This window comes from Muscardinus avellanarius, assembly GCF_963383645.1.
Source record: "Muscardinus avellanarius genome assembly, chromosome: 9".
Lineage (NCBI taxonomy): Eukaryota > Metazoa > Chordata > Mammalia > Rodentia > Gliridae > Muscardinus > Muscardinus avellanarius.
The window spans coordinates 90258335-90280920 of record NC_137795.1 but is presented as its reverse complement, the minus strand read 5'-3'; the positions used below and the strand labels follow the sequence as shown (position 1 = coordinate 90280920).

The window sequence follows — 22586 nt, the reverse complement described above, 5'->3', positions numbered from 1 at the left end:
TGGCTACCACCCTCGACCGGGTCTGATGGGACCTGTCCTCCCTGTCTGACAGTCATAACTCAGGCCTCCAGCCAGCCCAGCTCACAGGTGTCACCGCTCTCCCTGGGTCTCTGCCTGTCTCCACTCTCCCCTCCCCCCAGCGATTCTCACCCGGGATGCACGGCCCCCAGGTGCCTATCAGAATCATCTCCTGGGTCGGTTGTTGTTGCTGTGCAGGGTCTGTGAGCAGAACCCTGCTCCCCCTCTGATGTTCTGATAGGCCTACCTGGGGCCGTCCCACAGCCCCCCTCGGGTGGAACCCACCCCCCACCCCCGTGAGAATCACTGCTGTGGGCGCGCCTGTACTCCTGGGCTTGCCCTCCCTTCCGTGCTCCAGCGTCCTGGTGGGGGCCATTGGAGGGCCTCTCCAAGGCTGTCAGCACTGCCCCTGGGCATGGCCTGGTACTGCCTGCCTGGGGCCACCACATTCCCTCCCTTACTGTTTACTTTGTTTTTTGTTTGTTTGTGTGTTTCCTTTGTGACACTAGGAATTCAACCCAGAGGCATTCTACCTATAAGTTATACCTCTAGCCCTATGTTTTTTTACTTTTATTTGGAAATAGGGTCTCATTAATTTTCTGAGATCCTCCCTAACTTGCAGAGTCTGGCTTCAAACCTGCGATCCTCCTGTCTCAGCCTCCCAAATACTGGGATTACAGGCGTGCGCCACCACATCCAGCCATGCTCACCTGTTGATGCAGGAACTGACCCAACCCCACCCCAGCCTGCATCAGAGTGGTTCTTTTGAAGTTCTGGTCCCCTATTTTTCCCTCCTATCCCAATATTATTTTTAGGCTTTCTATCAATATATTTTACTCCAGTCTAGTTTTTCAAGGTTATTACTATTGTTTTCTCCTTAATCTATCTTCCTCTTTCTAATCCAAGATGAACCTACTCCTTTGGTCTGCAAAGCCCTGGCTTCTTACAAACCAGCTCTTCTCCTTTGCCTTCCCTTCTACTCTATGTGAAGTTCCTCTATCTTTTGTTTGGGGGTAGACTCAGTATTCTTCCCAATGTGTACTTATTATTCTCAACAATAAAAGAGAAACTTCCACCAGCTGCACCCAGAGGGCAGTTATCTCGTGTGTTTGGAGCCTGCCTCACGTTCTAAGCCTACTCAACACTAGCAGTACTTCTCCTGACCATGTCCTCCAGCCCAACCCAGTCTGTGTCCCCAGCCCATCCCCTAAATCCACTCATCCCTCCCCAGCCTGTACTAAGGGACACATCCCTCCCTCCCAATTGCTCTCCACCTCTTTTCCACTTTACCTTCCCCATACTGAGCCTTGCAGGCTGGTTTAATAGCTCTAAATGCCTCCATTTTAACTTGGGACTGCCCCTTGCTCCACCTGGTCTCCATGTTGCTGTACAGACTGTCTCCCTCCAGCGCTCTGCTCCACCCTCCCTGGGTGCCTCCTGCTGGCCTGCTGTCTGTACCTGCTTCCCACACCCTTTCTTGCTGCCTCTCTTGGTGTGGCCATGTCTTCTGCCCCGCGCCTTGGCCTGATCTCTGTGCCCTAAAGTCCTCAGTGACCTAGTACCTACCACTTTAGATTAGCTCATCTTTTCTCCTTGTGGTTCTGCTCACTTCTTGGACCTGCTTTCAGTGCTCAAATTCTTTCAGTCCTCTTCCTGCCCCATTTTCTCTTCTTTTTTTTTTTCTTTTTTTTTTTGTGGTGCTGGGGATGGAACTCAGGGGCATTCTACCTCCAGGCTTCACCCCCCAGACCTATTTTTTATTCTTTTTTTTTTTTTTTTTTTTTTTGGTGGTACTGGGGTTCCTGGAAGCCCTTCTACTTCTGGGCTACACTCCCAGACCTATTTTTACATTTTTATTTGGAAACAGGGTCTCCTAAGCCAGCGCGCGCGGCTGGCTTCGAACCTGCGCGATCCTCCTGTCTCAGCCTCCCAAGCGCGGGGATTACAAGCGTGCGCCACCACGCCCGGCTATTCTTTATTTTTAAACAGGGTCTCATTAGGTTGTGGAGGGCCTCACTAAGTAGCTGAGGCTGGCCGCGAACCTGGATCCTCTTGTCTCAGCCTTCCAAGTATTGGAATTACAAGCGTGCACCACCATGTTGGCTCCACTTTTTCTTCTTAATCCTTTTATTTTCCTGTGTCCCTCTCTGAATCTTGGACTACCACTTTCTTCATTTATTCCCACCTCATTCTTCTCTAAGGCTGTTCTTCCCTAATTCTGTTAAGCTTACTAAAATTTCTTCCTTTTTTCTCCCTTTATCAATTAGGTCCCACAAAACTCTACAGCCACTCCTCGTCCTTCCTCCTCCTTTTCTTCTCAGTCACCTCCATTTCCCCCAGTAAAGTTCTATTGTCCAAATGCACTCCCATTTGAAGAGCTTGCTCTCACGATCCCCCAATGGGGCCTCGATGCCATTTGGTTCTCCTTTCCCTCTTCACAACCTTTGTGTTCAGGTTTTAAGATCCACTCCTTTTGCAGGATCTCGTACATTGATTCCTACCTCTTCCCTCCCAAGGCTTCCTTTTTCCTGCTTCTCCTCTAATCCTCTCCATCCTGTTCTCCTACCTGTGCTCTTCTCTTCTGGATCAGTGGACTCCCAAATAGAAGCCCTTAAGCTTAACAGTGAACTCCCTACCGCTAGCACCTGGCTTCCTCCTGCATTGCCATTTGACTTCTGCCACTACCTCCTCACACTAAACCTACAGTTGCCCACTGGGTCCCACTGTCAGCCGCCCACCCCACCCTGACTTCAAAGTGACCCACTACGAGTCAGCCCTCACACACCCACGTCCAGCCTTCCAGCAACCCTGCAGTGGAGGAAGCACAGAGACAGCCGATGCTGCAAAGTCTCCTCCGCCCTGGACAGGCATCTTTCTCCCACATACTGGGCTCACTCTGCATGGGTCCACCCTATATCCCTGAGATACCTGCAGTGCAGCTGTGCAGGAGCTGTCTTAAAGTGCAGTGCTGCCCAGTTTCGTCTTTTTACACAAGGCACTCTGGCCCTTTGCCCCACCGTCTCCTTAGGCCCCATTCTGCTAATGCCTGGGCTTCAGATTCTCTACTCTGTGACGGTCTGGCCTTAATACCTCCCATCCCACTGACGTTTCCCCTGAGACCACCAACACCTCTAACTTGGCTCTATCCCACCTACGCTTCCTCACTGGCCCTCACTGTTCAAGAGTGAAACTCTACAAATTCAGGAGTTTGTGCCCCCCCCCCCGTGTGCCTCTTATCCTTTCTTTCTAGTCCACTCGTGCATAACAAACATCTCACATACCACTGTCCCTTGGCAGCCCAATTCCAGTGCCCCCCCACTGCAGATTTGACCCTTGCGTGGTCATCCCCTGCATTTCCTACCATGTATTTCCCAGAAACCCTCCACTTCTCTCTTGCTATCCATTTATACTTTCCCTGCCACCTTCCAGACATGCCATAGGCTCAGGAGTCTCCTTCAGTGCTCCTGTCCTGCCCTGCCCTGCCCTGCCCTCTCTGTCCGCACGATTGCCAGACTCCTTGTTTCCAGTGGCCTTGACTGAGTCCATCTGCCATCTGACTCCATCCCTGACCAGCCTAGCTTCCCAGTTCCACTGTATGGGAGGCAGGCATTTCCTGTCTCAGAGTTGTTCTCTGTGCACTCATACTATACGACCGTGATTGCCACTGAGTCCAGGGTGCCCCAGCATCACAGCTGTAGTGTTCTTGGGCCTCCCCTGCCTCTCCTGTCCTGCTTTGTCATACCTGTGCTCGGCTCTCTTCCTCCCTCATGTGCACACCAGGATTCTTCACTTGCTCCCTCCTCCGTGGTCCTTGACATGCCTTCTCTGGGCTCTCAGTAGTCCTGTCCTCTCTCAAATGCCAGGCTCCTATCCTGCTTTCTCCTTCTCGCCCTGTGGACCACCCCCTCCCCTGTCACGCTCGCCCAACATGGGGCAGACTCTTTACCTCCTCCACGCTCTCCTGGGCCCAGCCGGTTCTTTCTCCTTTATTCTTCACTACATAGCAAGGTAAAATCATATATTTCCCAGCCATTCTTTCAGTCGCTGTTTGAATAGTCTGGTGGATTCAAGAGTCCTCTTATGTGTGCAGCCCCTTCTTGACCTGTGTCCATGCCCACTGTTCCACCATATTCAGTCCTCTTTGCATCAAATGACACCAAGTCGGCACTGCCCAGCATTCCCTCTGGCCCCAGGTATGGTTCTTTCTGGAGCTCCACATCATACGCCATGTAACCTCAGGTGGTCTTTAACATCCTTCCTCACACTCTCAGAACACATCGTGCAACCATACACCTGATCCACCTGCTGTCTCACGTGCTTTTGCCCTCTGCCCTCCCCCTGCCCTGCCCAGGCCCACCCCACCCTGACTCCCAGCGCCCACTCACAGCCTGACAGCTCTTCCCGCACCTGCTGACCTTCCCACTCTCTCCTTCCCCTCCTCAGCGTTCATCTCCTTCCCGAGCTCTCCTTCAGCGCCGCCTCCCCTGCCCTCTGCCCTCTCCTGCCCCGTGGCAGCCCACCACTGCTCTCTGCCCACCCACGCCCGTCTCAGCCTCCCTCCTCCACCTCAGTCCTCAGCTGGGGCCTGCGCTGGCCTCGGCCCTGCTCTGCTGCCCTTGACCGCAAGTCCCCACTCGGCCCTCCTCCTTCCAGGCGCCTCCTGCTACATCCATTGGCTGGCTGCCACCCTCGACCGGGTCTGATGGGACCTGTCCTCCCTGTCTGACAGTCATAACTCAGGCCTCCAGCCAGCCCAGCTCACAGGTGTCACCGCTCTCCCTGGGTCTCTGCCTGTCTCCACTCTCCCCTCCCCCCAGCGATTCTCACCCGGGATGCACGGCCCCCGGGTGCCTATCAGAATCATCTCCTGGGTCGGTTGTTGTTGCTGTGCAGGGTCTGTGAGCAGAACCCTGCTCCCCCTCTGATGTTCTGATAGGCCTACCTGGGGCCGTCCCACAGCCCCCCTCGGGTGGAACCCACCCCCCACCCCCGTGAGAATCACTGCTGTGGGCGTGCCTGTACTCCTGGGCTTGCCCTCCCTTCCGTGCTCCAGCCTCTCCAAGGCTGTCAGCACTGCCCCTGGGCATGGCCTGGCGCTGCCTGCCTGGGGCCACCACATTCCCTCCCTCCCTCCCCTACCTCTTGATTCAGGACCTGACCCAACCCACCCCAGCCAGCATTATATAATTGATGTTTTTCCCCATTACCATCTTTCTTTTTTTCTCTTAAAATCATTTCAGAGGCCTAGACGATGCCGTTTTTTAAAAATGTGTTTTAAAATTTACCTTCCTTTTTCATGCACCATGATGCCATGTGCAGCTTATGCCTCTTACTCGGCACTGGCAACATTTTCAGTATTTTTCCAACGCTGAAAGACGTCTAAAATTCTCATGGAAATCATTTATTTTCCATTTTTTTCTGTTGTTTTTCTCTCATTCGTTTCTTTCCCCTACACACACTTCTTTAAATGATTCCTCTAAAAGATCTAGTTTCTAAACTTACTTTTTCCTCAAGCTCAGATATGTAAAAACTACCCATACTATTAGCCCTAGCCTGATAACCTTCAGTTCCCATAAGTTTTTTTTCTGGGACTGACACGCTCCCTTTCCAGTGCATGCACCTGCTCAGGTCCCCGGCTGCACAGGTAGCCTGTCAGTCACTGCCCTCGGTGCTCATCACACACCCTTCCAGTGCACAGGAGTGTGCTCACTACGTTCTGCCGTCATTCCATGTTTCTTCTCTTTGTTTCTGTCTTTTCTTCCCATTAGTACTGAGGGTATTTTCATGTCTTTGATTTTTCCCAAGGTCTGCTCTAGTCCCACATACAACCTAACTGGCTTATCCACCTGTAACTTCCTTTGTCTCTGACACTGAAACCTGTGTCCCACCCTACACCGTCTCATCAGTCTTTTACACCTGGCACCCTTAGCAGTCCCTTCTAGATATGTTGTGCCCTTTTCAATTCCTGTCTCCAGTATCCTCTCCCTTATTTCTTCTTTTGTTTGGAATTAGATTTAAATATGTAATGATTTTTTTTTTTTTTTTGCTATACCAGGGATGGAACCCAGGATCACTGTACCTCTGAGCTACACCCCCAGTCCAATTTTTTAGTCTTTTTACTTTTGAAACAGGGTCTCACTGAGTTGCAAAGGGCCTCACTAAGTAGCTGAGGCTGTCCGCAACCTGCGATCCTCTGGTCTCCGCCTTCCGAATGCTGGGATTACAAGTGTGCGCCACTACACCTGGCTAGGAATAATTTTGTAACATCCCATTGTGTTGCATATAGCTCCCTCCTTGCTTATTTCAGTTAGTAATTTTAGTCCCTCTTCCTGTATCCCTTTTCTTGGCTGGTATCCTTGTTCTACTGACCTCATTGTTTCTGGATCTCCTTACTGTAAAGCTCATTGGCCTTGTATTACTCAGATTACTCTGAAATTTTATCAGATCTATACATGACTCAATAAAGTATACTTAGCTTCTGTAAAATATTAAATATTTTTAGATTTTTCACCTATATTCTTTCTCACTCGACTTGTTAGGATTATAGTGCTGTCTTATTTGTTTTTCAACATGTCATTTTTACATGACCTTTATCATCTAGAGGTACATTTTATATTGCTTTCTTTGTGTGTGTGCGTGTGCACGCATGTGCACGCACACAGTGCTGAGGTTTGAACCCAGAGGGATTCTTCCTTTGAGCCTGATTTTATTTCTTATTTGGAAACAGGGTCTCACTAGGTGGATGAAAGCCTCACTGCTTGCTGAGGCTGTCCTCAAACCTAAGATTCTCCTGTCTCGGCCTCCCATGGGATTGCAGACATGCACCCTCACGCCTGGCCTTTATATTGCTTTTCTACCTATTTTCTTCTTCATTTTTCTGTTGAACCTTGGGAAAACTATTTTTATTAACCCCCCATTTATTATGTATCACTTGTTTGCATTCACTCGTGAATTCCTTTGTGCTCCATATACATTGCACAATCCAATTCTGTGCTAAATTGCTTCGGTCTCTATTTGTTCCTTGGTAAGATCCCTGCCACTTACTTTGTTTTGTGTCCACTGCACTGAGCCTGTCTTTAACTTTTCTATCAATGATACTTTTCTTTATAAACATGCCTTTCTCCACTCTCTTATGCCTTTTTTTTTTTTTTTGGTGGTACTGGGATTTCTGGAAGCCCTTCTACCTCTGGGCTACACTCCCAGACCTGTTTTATATTATTTTTATTTGGAAGCAGGGTCTCTTAAGCCAGCACGGCTGGCTTCGAACCTGCGTGATCCTCCTGTCTCCACCTCCCAAGTGCGGGGATTACAAGCATGTGCCACCACGTCCGGCATAGGCCCCATTTTTAAGTATCACTTTATCTTCTCCATTTCTTTCTTTTTCTAAGAACCACCTCACTGCACAATCTTCCTGACTCATCTGCTATATAAGAACAATATTATTCAATTATATTCATTATTTATTATCCTTTAGGCTTGAAGAAGGCTTTTTTTTTTTTTTTTTTTTTTTTTTTGGTTGTGGTACTTACTGGGGGTGGAACCTAGTGGCTTTTCAACCTCCAGGCTATACTTCCAGACCTATTTTATACTTTATTTAGAAACAGGGTCTCAATAAGTTGCTGAGAGCCTCACTAAGTAGCTGAGGCTGGCTTTGAACCTGTAAGATTCCTCCTGTCTCAGTCTCCCAAGTGCTGGGATTACAAGCATATGCCACCATGCCTGGCCTATAAGAACAAATTTTTTAGTAAACCCTTATTATATTGCTATATCTTAAATTTGAAAAATCCCTCATCCATCTCCCCTTTAAAAACTCAATATATTTTCCCAACTGTCACTAAAACACTGACTGACAAAAACTTTCAAGAATTTCTTATAAACCATCTTAAAGGACACTGCCTAATTATTTTACATATCATTCATTCAGTAGCAGACTTGTTTGTGTATTACAAATGATCACAAAATACTACAACAAAGATAATAATTTACCTTTATACTGCAAAGAATAAGACATAATTTAAAGTTTAATAATAAGTGCCTATTTATTTTTAAATGAAATATATAATGAAGACAATATGTATTTGGAAATACTTACCAACTGATGTTTCTTGAGCTGTCCCTCCCATATTGCGGGGAAGCTGGCAGAAATGTCGTACTAGTTTAACACCCTCGAGCACAGAGAGGTGCATCTACTGACAAAGAGCCATGACCACGGCAGAAACACACCATTCCAAGCAAGCGTGTGTGCCAGCACACGTCTGCATTAGCACAGGAATGGTAACTCACGCCAGCAAGTTTTCAAACATGTGGCATATGTCTAAAAGCTCTTCATGCTAACCAGGATTTAGGTTTTATTATTAGAGAGATCTGCATTCTTCTTTCTGGTCTAAGTTATATTTGCTATCCTGTATCCTGCATATTACAAACAAAACCTAAGTCATATTTTCCCCCACTCAAGCATCTTTCCTTCTCCTCCTCCCCCTCCCCCTCTTTTTTCTCCTCCTCCCCTCCCTCTTCTCTCTCTCCCCCATCCCTCTCTCCCTCTCCCCCCCCTCTCTTTCTCTCTTAATATAAAAATTTTCTCATTTGTTCTCTCAGTTCGAGCCAGTCCTAAAGGATTCCTTAGTACCTTGGCCAACGTGACCTATCATTATCACCTCCTTTGATTGTCTGTCCTGTCGTATCTTAAACACTCTACACATCTTCCCTTACCAACTCTGTAAGACATCATTGAATACAGATTGTTCTTAGTAACCAATAGCACGTTTTTGTTCTACAAAAACATCCTCCAAACTATACCTTTTAAAAGATCAATCCTATTGTTTTTAAGGTTTCCAACAGTGGGTGCTTATCAGGATTTATATTAATTTATTTTATCTTCTAACATTTCCTATCAAGCAATCATTTCAGTCACTTAAATTTCCCACTAAGACTTCAAGTACCAACCTATCCATTTCCTATTCTTTCTCCAACCCCTGATTCTTTCCTGTTACACATAGTTCTGAGATCTGACAGTCCCATTTGTTTAATTCATACCCAGTCTGCATCCTGTCATTCCACCTACATATGTGTACACACACACACACACACACACACACACACACACACACACACGTCTTATTCCTGCTCTCTCATTGACACGGTGTCCTCTTATTGGCTCTCCTCTGCTCTTCTGCTAACATGGCCTTTGGCCTAAGTATGGAGCAACAGGCATTTGCTCATCAAAATCTCTGATAATTCAAATAATATCTTTCCATCTATAAACAACTTAAAAATTGCTCTTATAACTCCTTTTCTCTTTTATCTCTTCTGCTTTTGCTGCGCCTCCTTGCAGTTCCACCATTCCTCCTCCTCCTCTTGACTAGATCATTCCAGTGTATAGAAGCATCTCTTCTGGATATGCACTCTCTTTGATATTCAGCACAATTTGGCCACCTTCTGCCTTCCTATTTCCCACACTTGGTACTGAATCTGTTTCCGTCCTTCAGTCTCCACTTCCCTAGGATTCCTGCTGTGGCCCCTTTTAAGTCATGGCATTAGCCTCACTCTAACTTCTCACCCCAGTACTGTATCAATTGCTTCAAGTCTTTCACCAACAAAGCTTGCTGGGCAACATACCATTCTTCAGTTCTTATTCTGCCACATTCTCCCCTCACTCTTACCTTCATTGGTCGACACCTGCTTTAGCTTACACCTTGTTACTGAACTTCCAGCTGTGACATCTCTCTGTGCTTCTCATCCTGTCCTCATTACTCTAACGATGCTAACATTTTACAAACTGTATGCTCTGCACCCCAGCCTAAATCCTACGTGCCCTTCTCCTTACTTACATTTCTACTTCCATTTTCCTCCTCTCCCTTCCTTTCTTTCCTTTTTCTTTCTCTCTCCATATACTATAATACACACACATATATACATATGCATACACATATACACGTCTCATTCGTTTCTCTTTTATTTAGTTCCAACCTAACACTTTTACTTCTGAGCAAGCTTAAACATCATACTTCAACAAGTTCTTAATTTCCTTGTATTGTTTTCTCAGTGCTATATATTAACACCTATATTATTGGCTCCCATCTATAATCATAGTAACGGACATATTCTTCTTCTCTAGGGATGCACCTTTGAGGTGTACTCCCTTAGGGATACCCATCCACTTCTCACCAAATACAGGTCATCCTCTTAATAGATAAATCACTCATTCACGCTCTACAGTCAAACCAGTGTGTTTCAGGTTGCTCTAAATGTCTTTTTATTAAAATTCATCCTAATCTTCCCTCCATAACCATTCTTATCAACCAAGCCCTTTTTTTTTTTCTTTCTTTTTTTTTTCTTTTTTCTTTTTAGCATGGCTGGGGATGGAACCCAGGGGTATTTGACCTCAGAGCCACATCCCCTGCCCTATTTTTATTCTTTATTTTGAAACAGTCTCACTAAGTTACAGAGAGCCTCACTAAGTATCTGAGGCTGGCTGCGAACCGTGATCCTCTGGTCTCAGCCTCCTGAATGCTGGGATTACAAGCATGCACCACCATGCCCGGCTTCTCAACCAAACCCTTTAATTAAAACTTCCCATCCCCCAAAATTCACATACTTACTGCCTTTTTCATATCTTAACTTGGTTATATTTGCTTCAGATCTTTATGTAAAAAAAAAAAAAATACTGTACACATCAAGACTCTGCCACTCCCAGTCATTTACCTCTCACATTTCCAAGAGAAAATCACTACATGAATTTTATACTAATCCTCACATCTTTATAATTTTCAACAAATATTTACATATTCATAAATAATAATAGATAATGGTGTTATCCTCACGGGTTTTAGATGTGTATACTCTTTAAAATTTTTTGCACTGGTCGTGGTGGCACACGCTTGTAATCCCAGAATTTGGGAGGCTGAGACCAGGGGATCGTGGTTTGAGGACAACCTCAGCTATTTAGTGAAGCCCTTTGCAACTGAGTGAGATGCTGTTTCAAAATAAAGAATGAAAAATAGAGCTAGGGGTACGGAGCTAGAATGTGCCTGGGTTCCATCCCCAGTACAGACACACACACACACACACACACACACACACACACACACTTCCCATCAAGACTTGAAGAACTAGTCAACTTTCTGGCTCCTATCTCCAGATTCAGACCTTTGCTTCTCACACGTAACATTTAACCAGCTAGATCCCTTCTGAGGTCTAACACATTTGTCAGGAACATTCCTGGTCTCCTTAATCCGCAGCTTCTTTGACTTCTGACTATTCTGACTACCTGAAGCCCTGCTCCATCCCGCACACTCCCCTTACTTACATTAAAACCCCTCTTCTTTCTTATTCAGTTGTGCTCTACCATAGATTACCTATCCGTTTTGGCTATCATTTCGTCATAGTCACAGAGACAGTCTCTTCCTGATGTTTGCATCCCTTATCATTCACAATGATTCCTTAAGAAATACAAGTCTTCTTTGCGGACAGATGACCGACCACTCACCCATAATCCCTAATTGGATTATCCTGGTATATTTTAAGGTTGGTAGCAATGCCTTTTTAGGAGAATTCATCTTAATAAAACACCCCTCCATGTTCCTGTTAACCAAGTTTTTAATTAAAAATACCCATGACATTGTCAGTCAGTCAGCTCTTGGATTCCCATTCCTCTCCATGTCCTAGAAGCTCCCTTGACGCCCCATTCATCACCATTGAGCCTTCCCTTCCAGTGTGACCAATTGGACCCAACCTGGGATCTTACCTTTTATGCACCTGATCTTCCTGACCATCCCTCCAACTACTCTGAACTAACAGTCCTTAATTTAGCTAACAAACTCTTCCTTCTTATTCCATCACAACCCAGGTCCAAATATGTCCCCTAATCCACCAGTGACTATCTGCCCTTCTTCAAATCATCCTCCACAGCAATGGGAACCCTTCATTTGTTCTGCCATTCCTTTCCTCTCAGGGCTGCATGGCTCCGTGTGTGTGTGTGTGTGTGTGTGTGTGTGTGTGTGTGTGTGTGTGTCACTGGGGACTGAACCCAGAGACTTGTTACCTTGGAGCTATACCCCCAGCCCAATTTTATTTCTAATTTGGTCTTACTAGGTTGGTGGGAGTCTCACTACTTGCTGCCTCAGCCTCCCGAGTACTGGGATTACAGGCGTGCACCACCACACTCAGCACCATTTTCTTCATTCCTCGTTCAGCTACCGCACCCGTGTCATTCTAGAGATTCCCCTGTTCTTGCCAGTACTCTCCTCGCCTTGTGTTGGACACGCCCTTCTGCGGGCACTGCCACCCCTGTGTCCTACGGCCTTCACTCCATTTCCTCTCGTTCACAGCCAGGACTTTGGTAGGGTACTGCCACTGACCTTCTGGTATTTTTACACAAAGCTTTCTGTACAGCTAAACCTTAGACCCCGTTCTTATTTTGCCACGCTCTTACCTCGCTCTCTGTTGGAGCACAACTCTGACAGATTTCCAGCTCCCACTCCTAACTTTCCTACTTAGTGCTGTTCAGTGCCCTTCTGAGTTTGTTTTCTGTAGTGAATGTTCTGTACCCTAGCCAGATCACATATCCAACTTCCATCTTATCTTTTCAAGCAAGTCTCCTCAGTTTTTTTGCTCACTTTTGGCAAATCCTAACATGTTAATTTTACACACACCTTTAAATCCTTTCTTATAGAATATTCTTTCCAATTTCCCTTTGCAGATTTCTACTGTATATCCTAACCTTTCAAAATGGCAGATACATATTCTTAGATGTTTCTTCCTCTCATATTCCACTCTCCCTCAATCAGAACCAAATTTCTATTCTTTAGATGAACCTTCCTCATAGCTGGCATCTAACTTTCCCTTTTCTTTTGGCCTGAGTGTGGAGCCATGCCTCTCTACCTAGTGACAGTCTGTCAGTACCGAGTGATACCTTCTCATCTGACAGCAACTTCAACCTCGCTGTTTTACTCCTTTTCCTTTTGCCTTATAAAAAGTCTGCCTTGTACTTCACACCCCTCCTGCATTCAGAGACCGTTTAGATGTCATTCCCATAGATTCAGTACTCCATTGGATCAACAAACCCTTTCTAGTCAGCCTCACTGTTCAGACTCTACACCCTGGAATGTATCTCCATCCCACATCCCTGACTATCGCCCTCAATCTCCCACAAAGCTTCCAGAACTGGTCCCGTCATAACTGTCATTTTTACTTAGTCACATTCTTTCCCTCCTTTCGTTTCTTGAGTGGTTGTGACCTGGATTAACATGGAATTCTACTCTCTCATGGCCAGTAGGCCTCATCCTGTCTTTGTGTGTGTGTGTGTGTGTGTGTGTGTGTGTGTGTGTGTGTGTATGTGTGTGGTGGTGGTGGTGGTGGTACTAGAAATTAAACCCAAGGGCATTCTACTTCCAAGCTATGCTCCAGCCTTTTAAATTCATTTTTTATTTTGTTTATATAAATATGAATTTTTTGTGGTACTGGGGATTGAACCCCAAAGGCATTCATTCTACCTCTGAGCTACACCCCCAGCCTGCCTGCTTGCTTGCTTCTTTCTTTCTTTTTCTTTCTTTCTTTGTTTATTATTATTATTTATTTTATTTTATTTTTTTTAAACAGGCTCTTCCTAAGTTGCAGAGGGCCTTGCTAAGTTGCTGAGGTTGGCCATGAACCTGTGATCCTCCTGTCTTGGTCTTCCAAGTACTAGGATTACAGGTGTGTACCACCTCACCCTGCTTCAGTGTTTTATTATGAAACAGGGTCTCACTGAGTTGCTATGAGTCATGCTGAATGTTGAGGCTGGCCTTGAATCTTCGATCTCTTCTGTCTTAGCCTCCCAAGTGAATCCTATCACTCTTTAATGCCCTTACCCACTGCCATTTCACCAGACTTTAAGTTCCATCACCCTCAGCTGTACATTTTGTTTTCTGTTTTGAGCCTCTATCTCCTCCCTTCTCTATTATATCCTATTTCATAGAAGTCTCCTCAGTTGCTTTTCTAATTTTTAGCTAGTCCTAATATGACAGCTGCTAGCAAAAGCTCTATATCAAAATTATGCTTAATCTGCCTTCATCTAAAGTAGTGTTAAAGGTGCAGCTCTTGAGATTCTGATTCAGTAGGTGTAGGATCAGGATCTGGGTTAAGAAATTATGCTTCTAACAGATTCCTCGGTAGTGCTAATATGACACATTTTAAGAAGTATTGCTCCTAACTTTCCCCTCAGCCAAACCCTTTAATTAAAAAGTTCCCAGCAGGGAATCAACAAGTCTCCTTCTCTCATTCCTGTTCAGATCTTTGTTTCTCTTCCATATACTTATTATTACAACCTGGCCTTTACTAAACAAATCCAGCCAATTAGGCCCACTCCAGAATCTGGTACAATTGTCCACTCTGAGACTCGTCGTGGCACTGTGGTCTCTCTTATTACCGTGCCGTCTCAGACTCCTCTAGGTCACAGTGCTCCCTGGCCTCGCCCTCTTCATGTCATCTGTTGCTTCCCTTTCCTTTCCTATTTGTTACCTATCTTGCCCTAAAGACGTATGCTGCTTTAGCATCAACCTCTCTTTCAGAAACCATCTGTGTTCCATTCATATGGACTAGTCTCCTCTCGAATAGTACTCCCTGGCCAGGCTCTCCCCTTCTCTCTCTAGTATCTGTTTCTCATTTGTTAACTTCTTTTTTCTTTTACAATCTAATTCACTATACTTGCAGACCTTATTTAGGTACTCAGTAAAGTTTGTTTTTCAAATAGATAATTGAATTAATCAAAAATTGAATATATTAAATTTATGAATGTAGGTTAAAATTTAAGGTGTTTAACCTTGTAAATTAGAAAGTTTGTTAAAATTGTTATGTCCTCCAGTCTCCTGTACAGCCAGTGCTCCTCTGGTTCCGGTCACAAGGCATGATTGTACTTCTCAGCCTTCTGCAGGTGGTGCGTGCCTGTGATCAATTCTGGCCACTGGGATCACTCCCACACCGAAGCCTTCCATTGCCAGTATGTCCTCCCCTAGCACTCTACGCCCTTGCTGCAGCACACTCAAAAACCCGAAGTCGGGGGAGAGCACGCACAGCATAAGGCGTGGGTATTCCACCTCTTCAGGGTCTCTAAGTAACTGAGTGTTCAATATAGAGGTTCTTGATGATTGAGGTTGGACCTATTATGATGTTTACTTCTGAGGGTAACTTCAGTGTAACACTTTATATGATATTCATTTGTAATCTCCCTTTGGTGATCTTAATTTTGTATATAGTATAGGTCGTTTACCATATACACCTGAACGGATGAAGTTTTACTCTTGAGCTGGTCTCCCAACAGGATTTCCAGACACTCATCTCCCATTACTCATCTATTCCACAAACTACTCAGAGATCGTTCCTGGTTCTTAATATCAGAGTTCATCTTAATCCATCTTCCTGATCCTTTCAATTAAAACTTCCCACCAAAGCTTCCCCTCTACTGTTGAGGCCCTTGTTACTCTCACATGCAAATACTGCTTCTTGAAGTCTGGCATTAAGATCCAGCGTTTGATTGAGGGCTGTGTTAAATTGCTGAGGCTGGCTTCAAACCTTTGACCCAGTGTTTGACCAAAAGACCCACATTTTAAGATCTTACAGGATTTCCCACTCTAGGAAACACCATTCCTCATCCTAATGCCACTCCTATGCTCCCCCCAGGACATAGCTCCATGTGTGTGTGTGTCTGTCTGTCTGTCTGTCTGTCTTATTTAATCATGAACTTTGGCACAAATATGGTGCCATCACCCTCCTATCATACCTGCCAATCTTTAAATGATCTCATTTTTTCTTTCACCTTTTCCCTAACTGACCCTAGTGAAAGACACCTGCGTTACCTATGTAGTTGCTTTTACTTTCAGCGCCCATCTTCATGTCATCCTCACTATTGACAGTCTTTCCCTCCATCTCTCTTGTCTCTTCCGTGCGGTCTGAATACATCTGCATTCTCAGTGTGGCCGAGGCCTTCGTCGGCAGGGCCCTGCCACTGACAGCCATGCTTTTTCAACTCTGAGACCTTTCAGTCTGCTGGTCCTGTTACTTCATACATCGTTCAAGCAAAGATTCCTCTATGGCACTCACTCAGAACACTAACTCAGAACTACTGAAACACTTTTGCTCCACGTTCTCTCTCCGTCTTTGGTTATAATCTAGCTTACCTCACACCTCTCTACTCTACTCTATGTTCAAATCTGCCACTTTGCAGTATCGCTCATTTTGGCCCTCTTGAATGCCCTTCCCTGCCCACATTTGTATTTTGTGCCCCCCACTCTAAATCCTACTTTTCTCCCTTTTAGCTTCTAGCCTCCATCTTCTCCCACGTGTCACTTTAGCCTATCTCTACAAAGCAGGGTAATGTTTATGAGCAACTTAATGGCACACTACGTAGTAATCTACAGCACCTTCACTATCGGCCCTCCTGTCACTTAGCATCCCTCTACATAAGTAGATGCAAATGATTCTCTCGGAGGAATCTTCACTAAATTCTCCATCTAAGAAAGCCTATTATCTCTAAAAGTTGTCCCCAGTAACTTTTTCTCAGCAGTCATCTGAGTGCGCTTCTTTACAGACTTTCCTGGTTTCTCTCCTGAGCTTCGCGAGCTAGTCCCCTGCAGCCTCCCAGCCCTCGCTCCTCACCCTCTCTACATGCCCATGGCCTCTGTGCCCACATGTGAGTGACCAGACTGCTTGAACTAACAGGTGGCCTCTTTGAGAACTTTATTCCACACTGCTCTGCCTGCAGGCCTTCCACCATGTATTTCCTTTGCTTTGCTTCTGGTCTTTCTTCTTTCTTACTCCCTCCTGATTTTTGGCCCAGGAACGCCGTCTTGTCGTCCCAGGTGATGTCATTCTTTAGTGACCGACTCCTTCTCTCTGAGGGCAACTAAAATTGCTTTTCTGTACCATTCTTCCTTTTCCCTATTTGTCCTAGAGCCATCTTCTGGGTAGGCATCTGCTCCTCATTTTTGGCACTTGCTCTTCACTCCCATCCTCCACGTTTCCCGCACACTAAGCTATGTCTGTTCCTTCTTCCTTCAGTGCAGGCCTGTGTGGGTTGCTGCAGTCAGCCTGTCTTGGACCATCCTTTATATTTCTGATCTTCTGCCCTGCTGACACACCCTTTCCTTTAATTAGTATCACAACAAAACTCTCTGGACTCTCTTCATAACCTCCTCTCTTATTTGTAATAAGTCTTCCCTCCAGTGATTGAGCCCTGCCAACTTCCTCCCAAGTTTCCCTGACATTTGCCACACTGCATGTTCTGCAGCCCAGCCCAATTCACACATCCATCCCTTGCCTTACAAACTCCCAGCATCCATCTCTTCTTTCCGTATTCCTCTCCTGCAGACCTCCTCAGTAGCTGACACTCATTCTCAGCCAGTCCCCACAAGCAAAGCCTCCTGAGGACAATTTTAACGTGAACCTTCAGGGCACACTTTCCTTGCTCCCTCCAGTTATTTGCCTTGCCTTATCCCGTTAGCCTGTCTTACGACCATGGGTTCAGTATTGTGCCCCTCTCAGCCTCTTCTTCTTTTTTTTTTTTTTTTTTTTTTTTTTTTTTTGTGGTACTGGGGTTCCTGGAAACCCTTCTACCTCCGGTTACACTCCCAGACCTATCTTTATATTTTTATTTGGAAACAGGGTCTCTTAAGCCAGCACGGCTGGCTTCGAACCTGCGCGATCCTCCTGTCTCCGCCTCCCAAGCGCGGGGATTACAAGCGTGCGCCACCAAGCCCGGCTTCAGCCTCTTCTCATTACCCAGTGTTCGTCATCCTTTCTGACCACACTGATAGAGGACTACCAGTGGTTTTTATTGTAGTTCACCTTACTTCCTCTATACCTTCTCATTGTATCAGCCAAACTATTTCATTAGAAACGTCACTGAGGTTCCAGGAGTATTTTCTATGCCTCAGTCTATTTCTCTGTATCTAGTACTAATACAGATACGTGTCTTCGGTCTACTTCTATGTAAAATCCAACCTGTTTGCTCCAGTCTGCAGTCTCCTACTGTTCCTGTCTCTCCTATTCCTCTTCCTCATTTGTCTGTAGTCTCTCTGCTTAATCTGAACCAAGATGGAGCACATATAATTTACTCGTTAAGAGCTATCCTGGTTTTTCAATCATGACCTTTGTCAGTACCATAGTACCATCTATCTATCTCTCTCTCTCTCTCTCTCTCTCTCTCTCTCTCTCTCTCTCTCTCTCACCTCAACTAACTTGTGCACCCTCAGTTTAGCCACAGTCACCCCTTGATCACTCCCTCATAGTACTGAAATGGGTTCTGGTTTGCTGAGCGCATGCTTCCCTGCATGGTTCAGCCCACTACCATCATCTGTTTTTAGCATACTCTACTGAACCCATTTGCTCTCTGAATTCACACCTACTCTTCATAGGATTCCCACCAGTGATTTGAACTAAGCACTACCTTATCTAACTTACCTCTAATATTTCAGTCTTTTAACTGCCTCACAGCCATTGTGAAATAAATTTTCAAATACAATATGTTCCTTAAAATCTCATCAACACCTATACATTACTGTTTTCAACTCTCATGAATTTGGGGGCCTTTTTTGCTTTGTCCATTACTTTCCCCTGCTTTCTACCATCTTTTGAAATCCAGCTAAGTCATTATATACTTTTCACATTTTTTAGTTTTCCTAAACTATTAATCCTTCAACCTCACACTGCACTTATTAAAATACTAAGGAGTCTACAGCACTGTGTTTTAATGTCATAGATTATACCCACACATACCACACTTATTTTACTACTAGATAATTGATCTTTGAAGACAGAGGTCATCACATCTCAGTCATCTTTAAGTGTCTGGAACAAGAGCTTATGGATTTATGTGTAATGTCAGTAGGATGGATGGATGGATGGATGGATGGATGGATGGATGGATGGATGGATGGATGGACGGAGTTTACACTTAAAATTGAGCAGATGAAAGTCTTACTACCTAAGCTGTCATACAGGTTATTTCCATCTGAACCTGTTCTCCTTGCCCATATTCAAAATAACTTGCTAATGTTTCCGTTTTTGTTTTGTTTTTTGTACTTGTAAGCCTTTTCCAAACTGTGGATGAGACCCTAAACACCTTTTCTTCATCTGTGCTGGCTACATACCCTGCTTCAGACACTTTAAAAAACCCTATGTTCATGAAAACCTTACTTTACAAAAATGTGCCCACAATTCCATTTTTTATTATTTTACCAGTCATCTCAGACAGACAATAACCCACTTGCTTTTCCATTTTGACACTTGACTTTGTCAAGACTAGACCTTCATCATTGACTTACTGACTATAGGTTGAATGCTGACTTAAAGCAAATTCATTCTGGTGATCTCTGGATCCACTGTCCACAGTCTAAAGATAATATGTATTATATTAAGACTGATAACACTTGTCCATTGTTACTGTGGTGATCTGTATGTTTTTCACCATCAGTGTTTTTTGCTTTGTCAGATCTTGGAGCTATATTTTTCTTTTAACATCGAGGCCCTTTTGAAAGGCATGGCAGAAAGCCCTCCAAAAGTAGCCCCTGCTGCTTTCATCACACCAACACAAAAACAATTTGCTCATGTCATCTTTTCTGTACTACTCTAATCCACAGTGCAGAACAGACTTCCAAACCACACTCTGAGAGGCTGCTTGAAACTAAAAAACAGGGTATGTAGATGTGTAACTTGAAGACATGGGAGCACAGTGCTGAGCCTGGGCGGTGCTTCCTACGTGATGAGACTCCATGCTTGCATCAACCAGCCACTGACGCAAATGTGCCTGCTCTTTCCCCTCCAGTTGCAGGCACGTTTAGCTGCACCATGAAGTTTACAGTCCGGGACTGTGACCCTAACACTGGAGTTCCAGATGAGGATGGGTATGATGATGAGTATGTGGTGAGTCTCCCTGCAGAGGCTTTGACGCCTGTACTGTACTAAGTGACTTCTGCCTTTGACACCATTTTTCTAGGAACAGCTAACATGAACTAAGGGGTTTCTGTCCTTAGATTACACCTGAGGACCTGGACTATTCCTCCTCTGTAGTAAGATTGCATCATGCCAGAGAATTGAGATTTACCACTTTATAATTAATTAAAACAAACTCCTTTTCCTCCTTATAATAGGGGTAGTTAAAAGACGGAAATAATTACATGATTTTTCATGAAACCATAGTACATGAGATCAGTTTTATTTAAAGAGGGTTGTTTTGTTTTTGTTTCAGGGACTTTTAGTTTGTTTGAAATATAAAAATGCCTTCACAGAAATAAAGGAAAACTTAAAAAAAAAAATCAAGCTGTCAGTGAATGTGAGCTTAGGAGGTACTGTACGGTCTGAGTGTGGTGGCTAGGCGTGGCACTGGACTACCTCGGGGCTGCACGTTTCTGATTTTGGATCTTGCCAGATGTCCCATTTCCTTGCTTTCCTATGCTGAAGCCTATAGCATTAGGTTTATACAGACGACATAACGTAAACTATTGTGGTAGAAGAGTTTTCCCAGGCCCCTAGTGATGTAACACAGTGACAGATGATTAGTTCCTTTCATCTTTCTTCTATACCAAAAGGACTTTATCTCCTGACCCTTGCTTGTTACTCACTAGTTGGAAGATCTTGAAGTGACTGTGTCTGACCACATTCAGAAGGTACTGAAACCAAGCTTTGCTGCTGCTTGGGAAGAGGTGGGCGATACCTTTGAAAAAGAGGAAACCTTTGCCCTAAGTTCTACTAAAACTCTTGAAGGTGAGAATAGTTTTGCTGCTTATGTATTGCCTGCTCACAGTATAAAACCTTAAGAGGTACATGTGTTATTCCAGAAGAACTCCTTTTTCCTTCAGTTCTTCATAACTCATCTACTTAAAAAGGCCAGACTCCTGTCTTCATCATCTAATTAAATCACCTGTTTTCTAGGGCATAGCCCCCCTCCAAACACACCTCTCTACCCCTGTGTACTTAGCTCCCAGGACATATTGGTGCAGAGGCAGATCCCCGTGCTACACTTTTCTAATATTGTTGCTTAAACCTTCTCAACACAGAAGCTGTCAGCAACATCATCACGTTTCTGGGCATGCAGCCATGTGAGAGGTCGGATAAAGTACCTGAGAACAAGAACTCCCATGCACTCTATCTAGCAGGTAAGAGACTTCCTTCCGACTTCCCTTGCATTTTATTGTAAAATGTAACACAAAGAGACATGGATGGGTATCCCATGCCCTCCTGTCATCCTATTATTTGAGTACCAATTTGAAACCGGTCAAAATGAATAATTTGTTTTGCATTCTGTCCTTAGGTTATCCTGACACTTACTTTCACTGTCACCTCTCTCTTTCCTCCTAGCCCCTACCTTTTGAGTACTCCAAATCAGTATTATTGAATACCTCTATGTGCCTGGTCTCATGAGAATATTTTAAAAATTAGAATTTATATGTAGGATCAATTCCCACAGACTTCTGGAAAAGCTAAACTAAAACAATAGAAAGGAGATACAGGCAGAACATGACAAATTTCATTACCATAGAGCCTATTTTAATTCCTACTGCAGCTTTCCTCATTATCATAGAGCTTATTTTAATTTCTTACTGTGGCTTTCCTCATTTTTTTCCTCCCAGGTATATACAGAGGTGGCTCTGATTTATTGGTGAGGTCCAGACTGGCCTTAGCAGATGGAGTGACCATGCAGGTGACTGTCAGAAGCAAAGAGAGAACACCTGTAGATGTCATCTTGGCTTCTGTTGGATAAGTTCTTACTGGGCAAGAGGAAGTGGATGTATGCTTCACTGTCAGTGGGCTTGGGCTAGTGGCATGAATTTCCCAGAATCATACAAGATTTAATGACTTTGGAGTAGCAAATTAAATATTTGGCCTGAGCCAAAAGATCAAGCAAATATCTGTCCCTATGCATGGGTTTTAGTGTTCCTTGTTTTTTTGTTTGTTTTTTCATTTTTGTCTAATTCTGTTAGCTTTGGTATGAGAGTGCAGCTTTGGATGATATAAAAATCAAATACTATCCTATACTCCTGCTGCTGAACTTTATTATTTCCTTTTAGTTAATGTGTGAATGCTCCTAGCAATGCTGGGAAATTTCATCCCAGAGGGGAGTTGGGGAGGGGAAGCCAAAATCCGCTTTTGTCAAAATTCATTTTTATTAATAGAAAATAAACACTTATTCCAGTTTCAAAGTTGTTATACTTGAAGTTACTAATTTTTAAAAAAATGAATTTAAAATAATCACTTAATAATCCTGCTTTGACTAAGACAAACTGGCTTTAAAAAAAACTATTCAGCACCATTTGTTCACAAATCTTTGAGAATTTGTTCTTACTTGGGAACTATCCTGTCAGTAAAGTACAGGAATTGCTAAGCTACACGAGAAAGCCTCTCAAACAGCCAACAGGAAGCCAACGTCACAAGAGTCAGTGTACTTCAGCAAGGTACGGATCCCCTCCCTGTCAGCTCAGGAGGGACACGCTTCCAAGCACTGAGGTATGGAGTCAGACTGCTATCTGCTGTTAGATTTGTTCTTCCCAGCTAATAACAGTAAATGTCTGGCACAGATACAACTGGTCATTAATGTCTGT

General features: G+C 44.4%; 1 protein-coding gene across 2 annotated transcripts in view; it reads left to right on the top strand.

Moving 5' to 3' along the window:
* The window catches only part of COPG2 (COPI coat complex subunit gamma 2), a gene marked incomplete at both ends in the record, with an annotated part of 147538 nt that extends 125790 nt beyond the window's left edge, over positions 1–21748 (top strand). Inside the window, 4 exons of one of the 2 annotated variants that reach the window (XM_080701734.1) lie at positions 19814–19911; positions 20613–20751; positions 21048–21143; positions 21618–21748. In XM_080701734.1, the coding sequence (XP_080557860.1) occupies positions 19814–19911; positions 20613–20751; positions 21048–21143; positions 21618–21748 (464 nt within the window). Of the gene's footprint in view, positions 1–19813; positions 19912–20612; positions 20752–21044; positions 21144–21617 lie in introns of both variants that reach the window. The other variant, XM_080701733.1, reaches the window with a different exon arrangement.
* Positions 21749–22586: the final 838 nt, after the last annotated feature.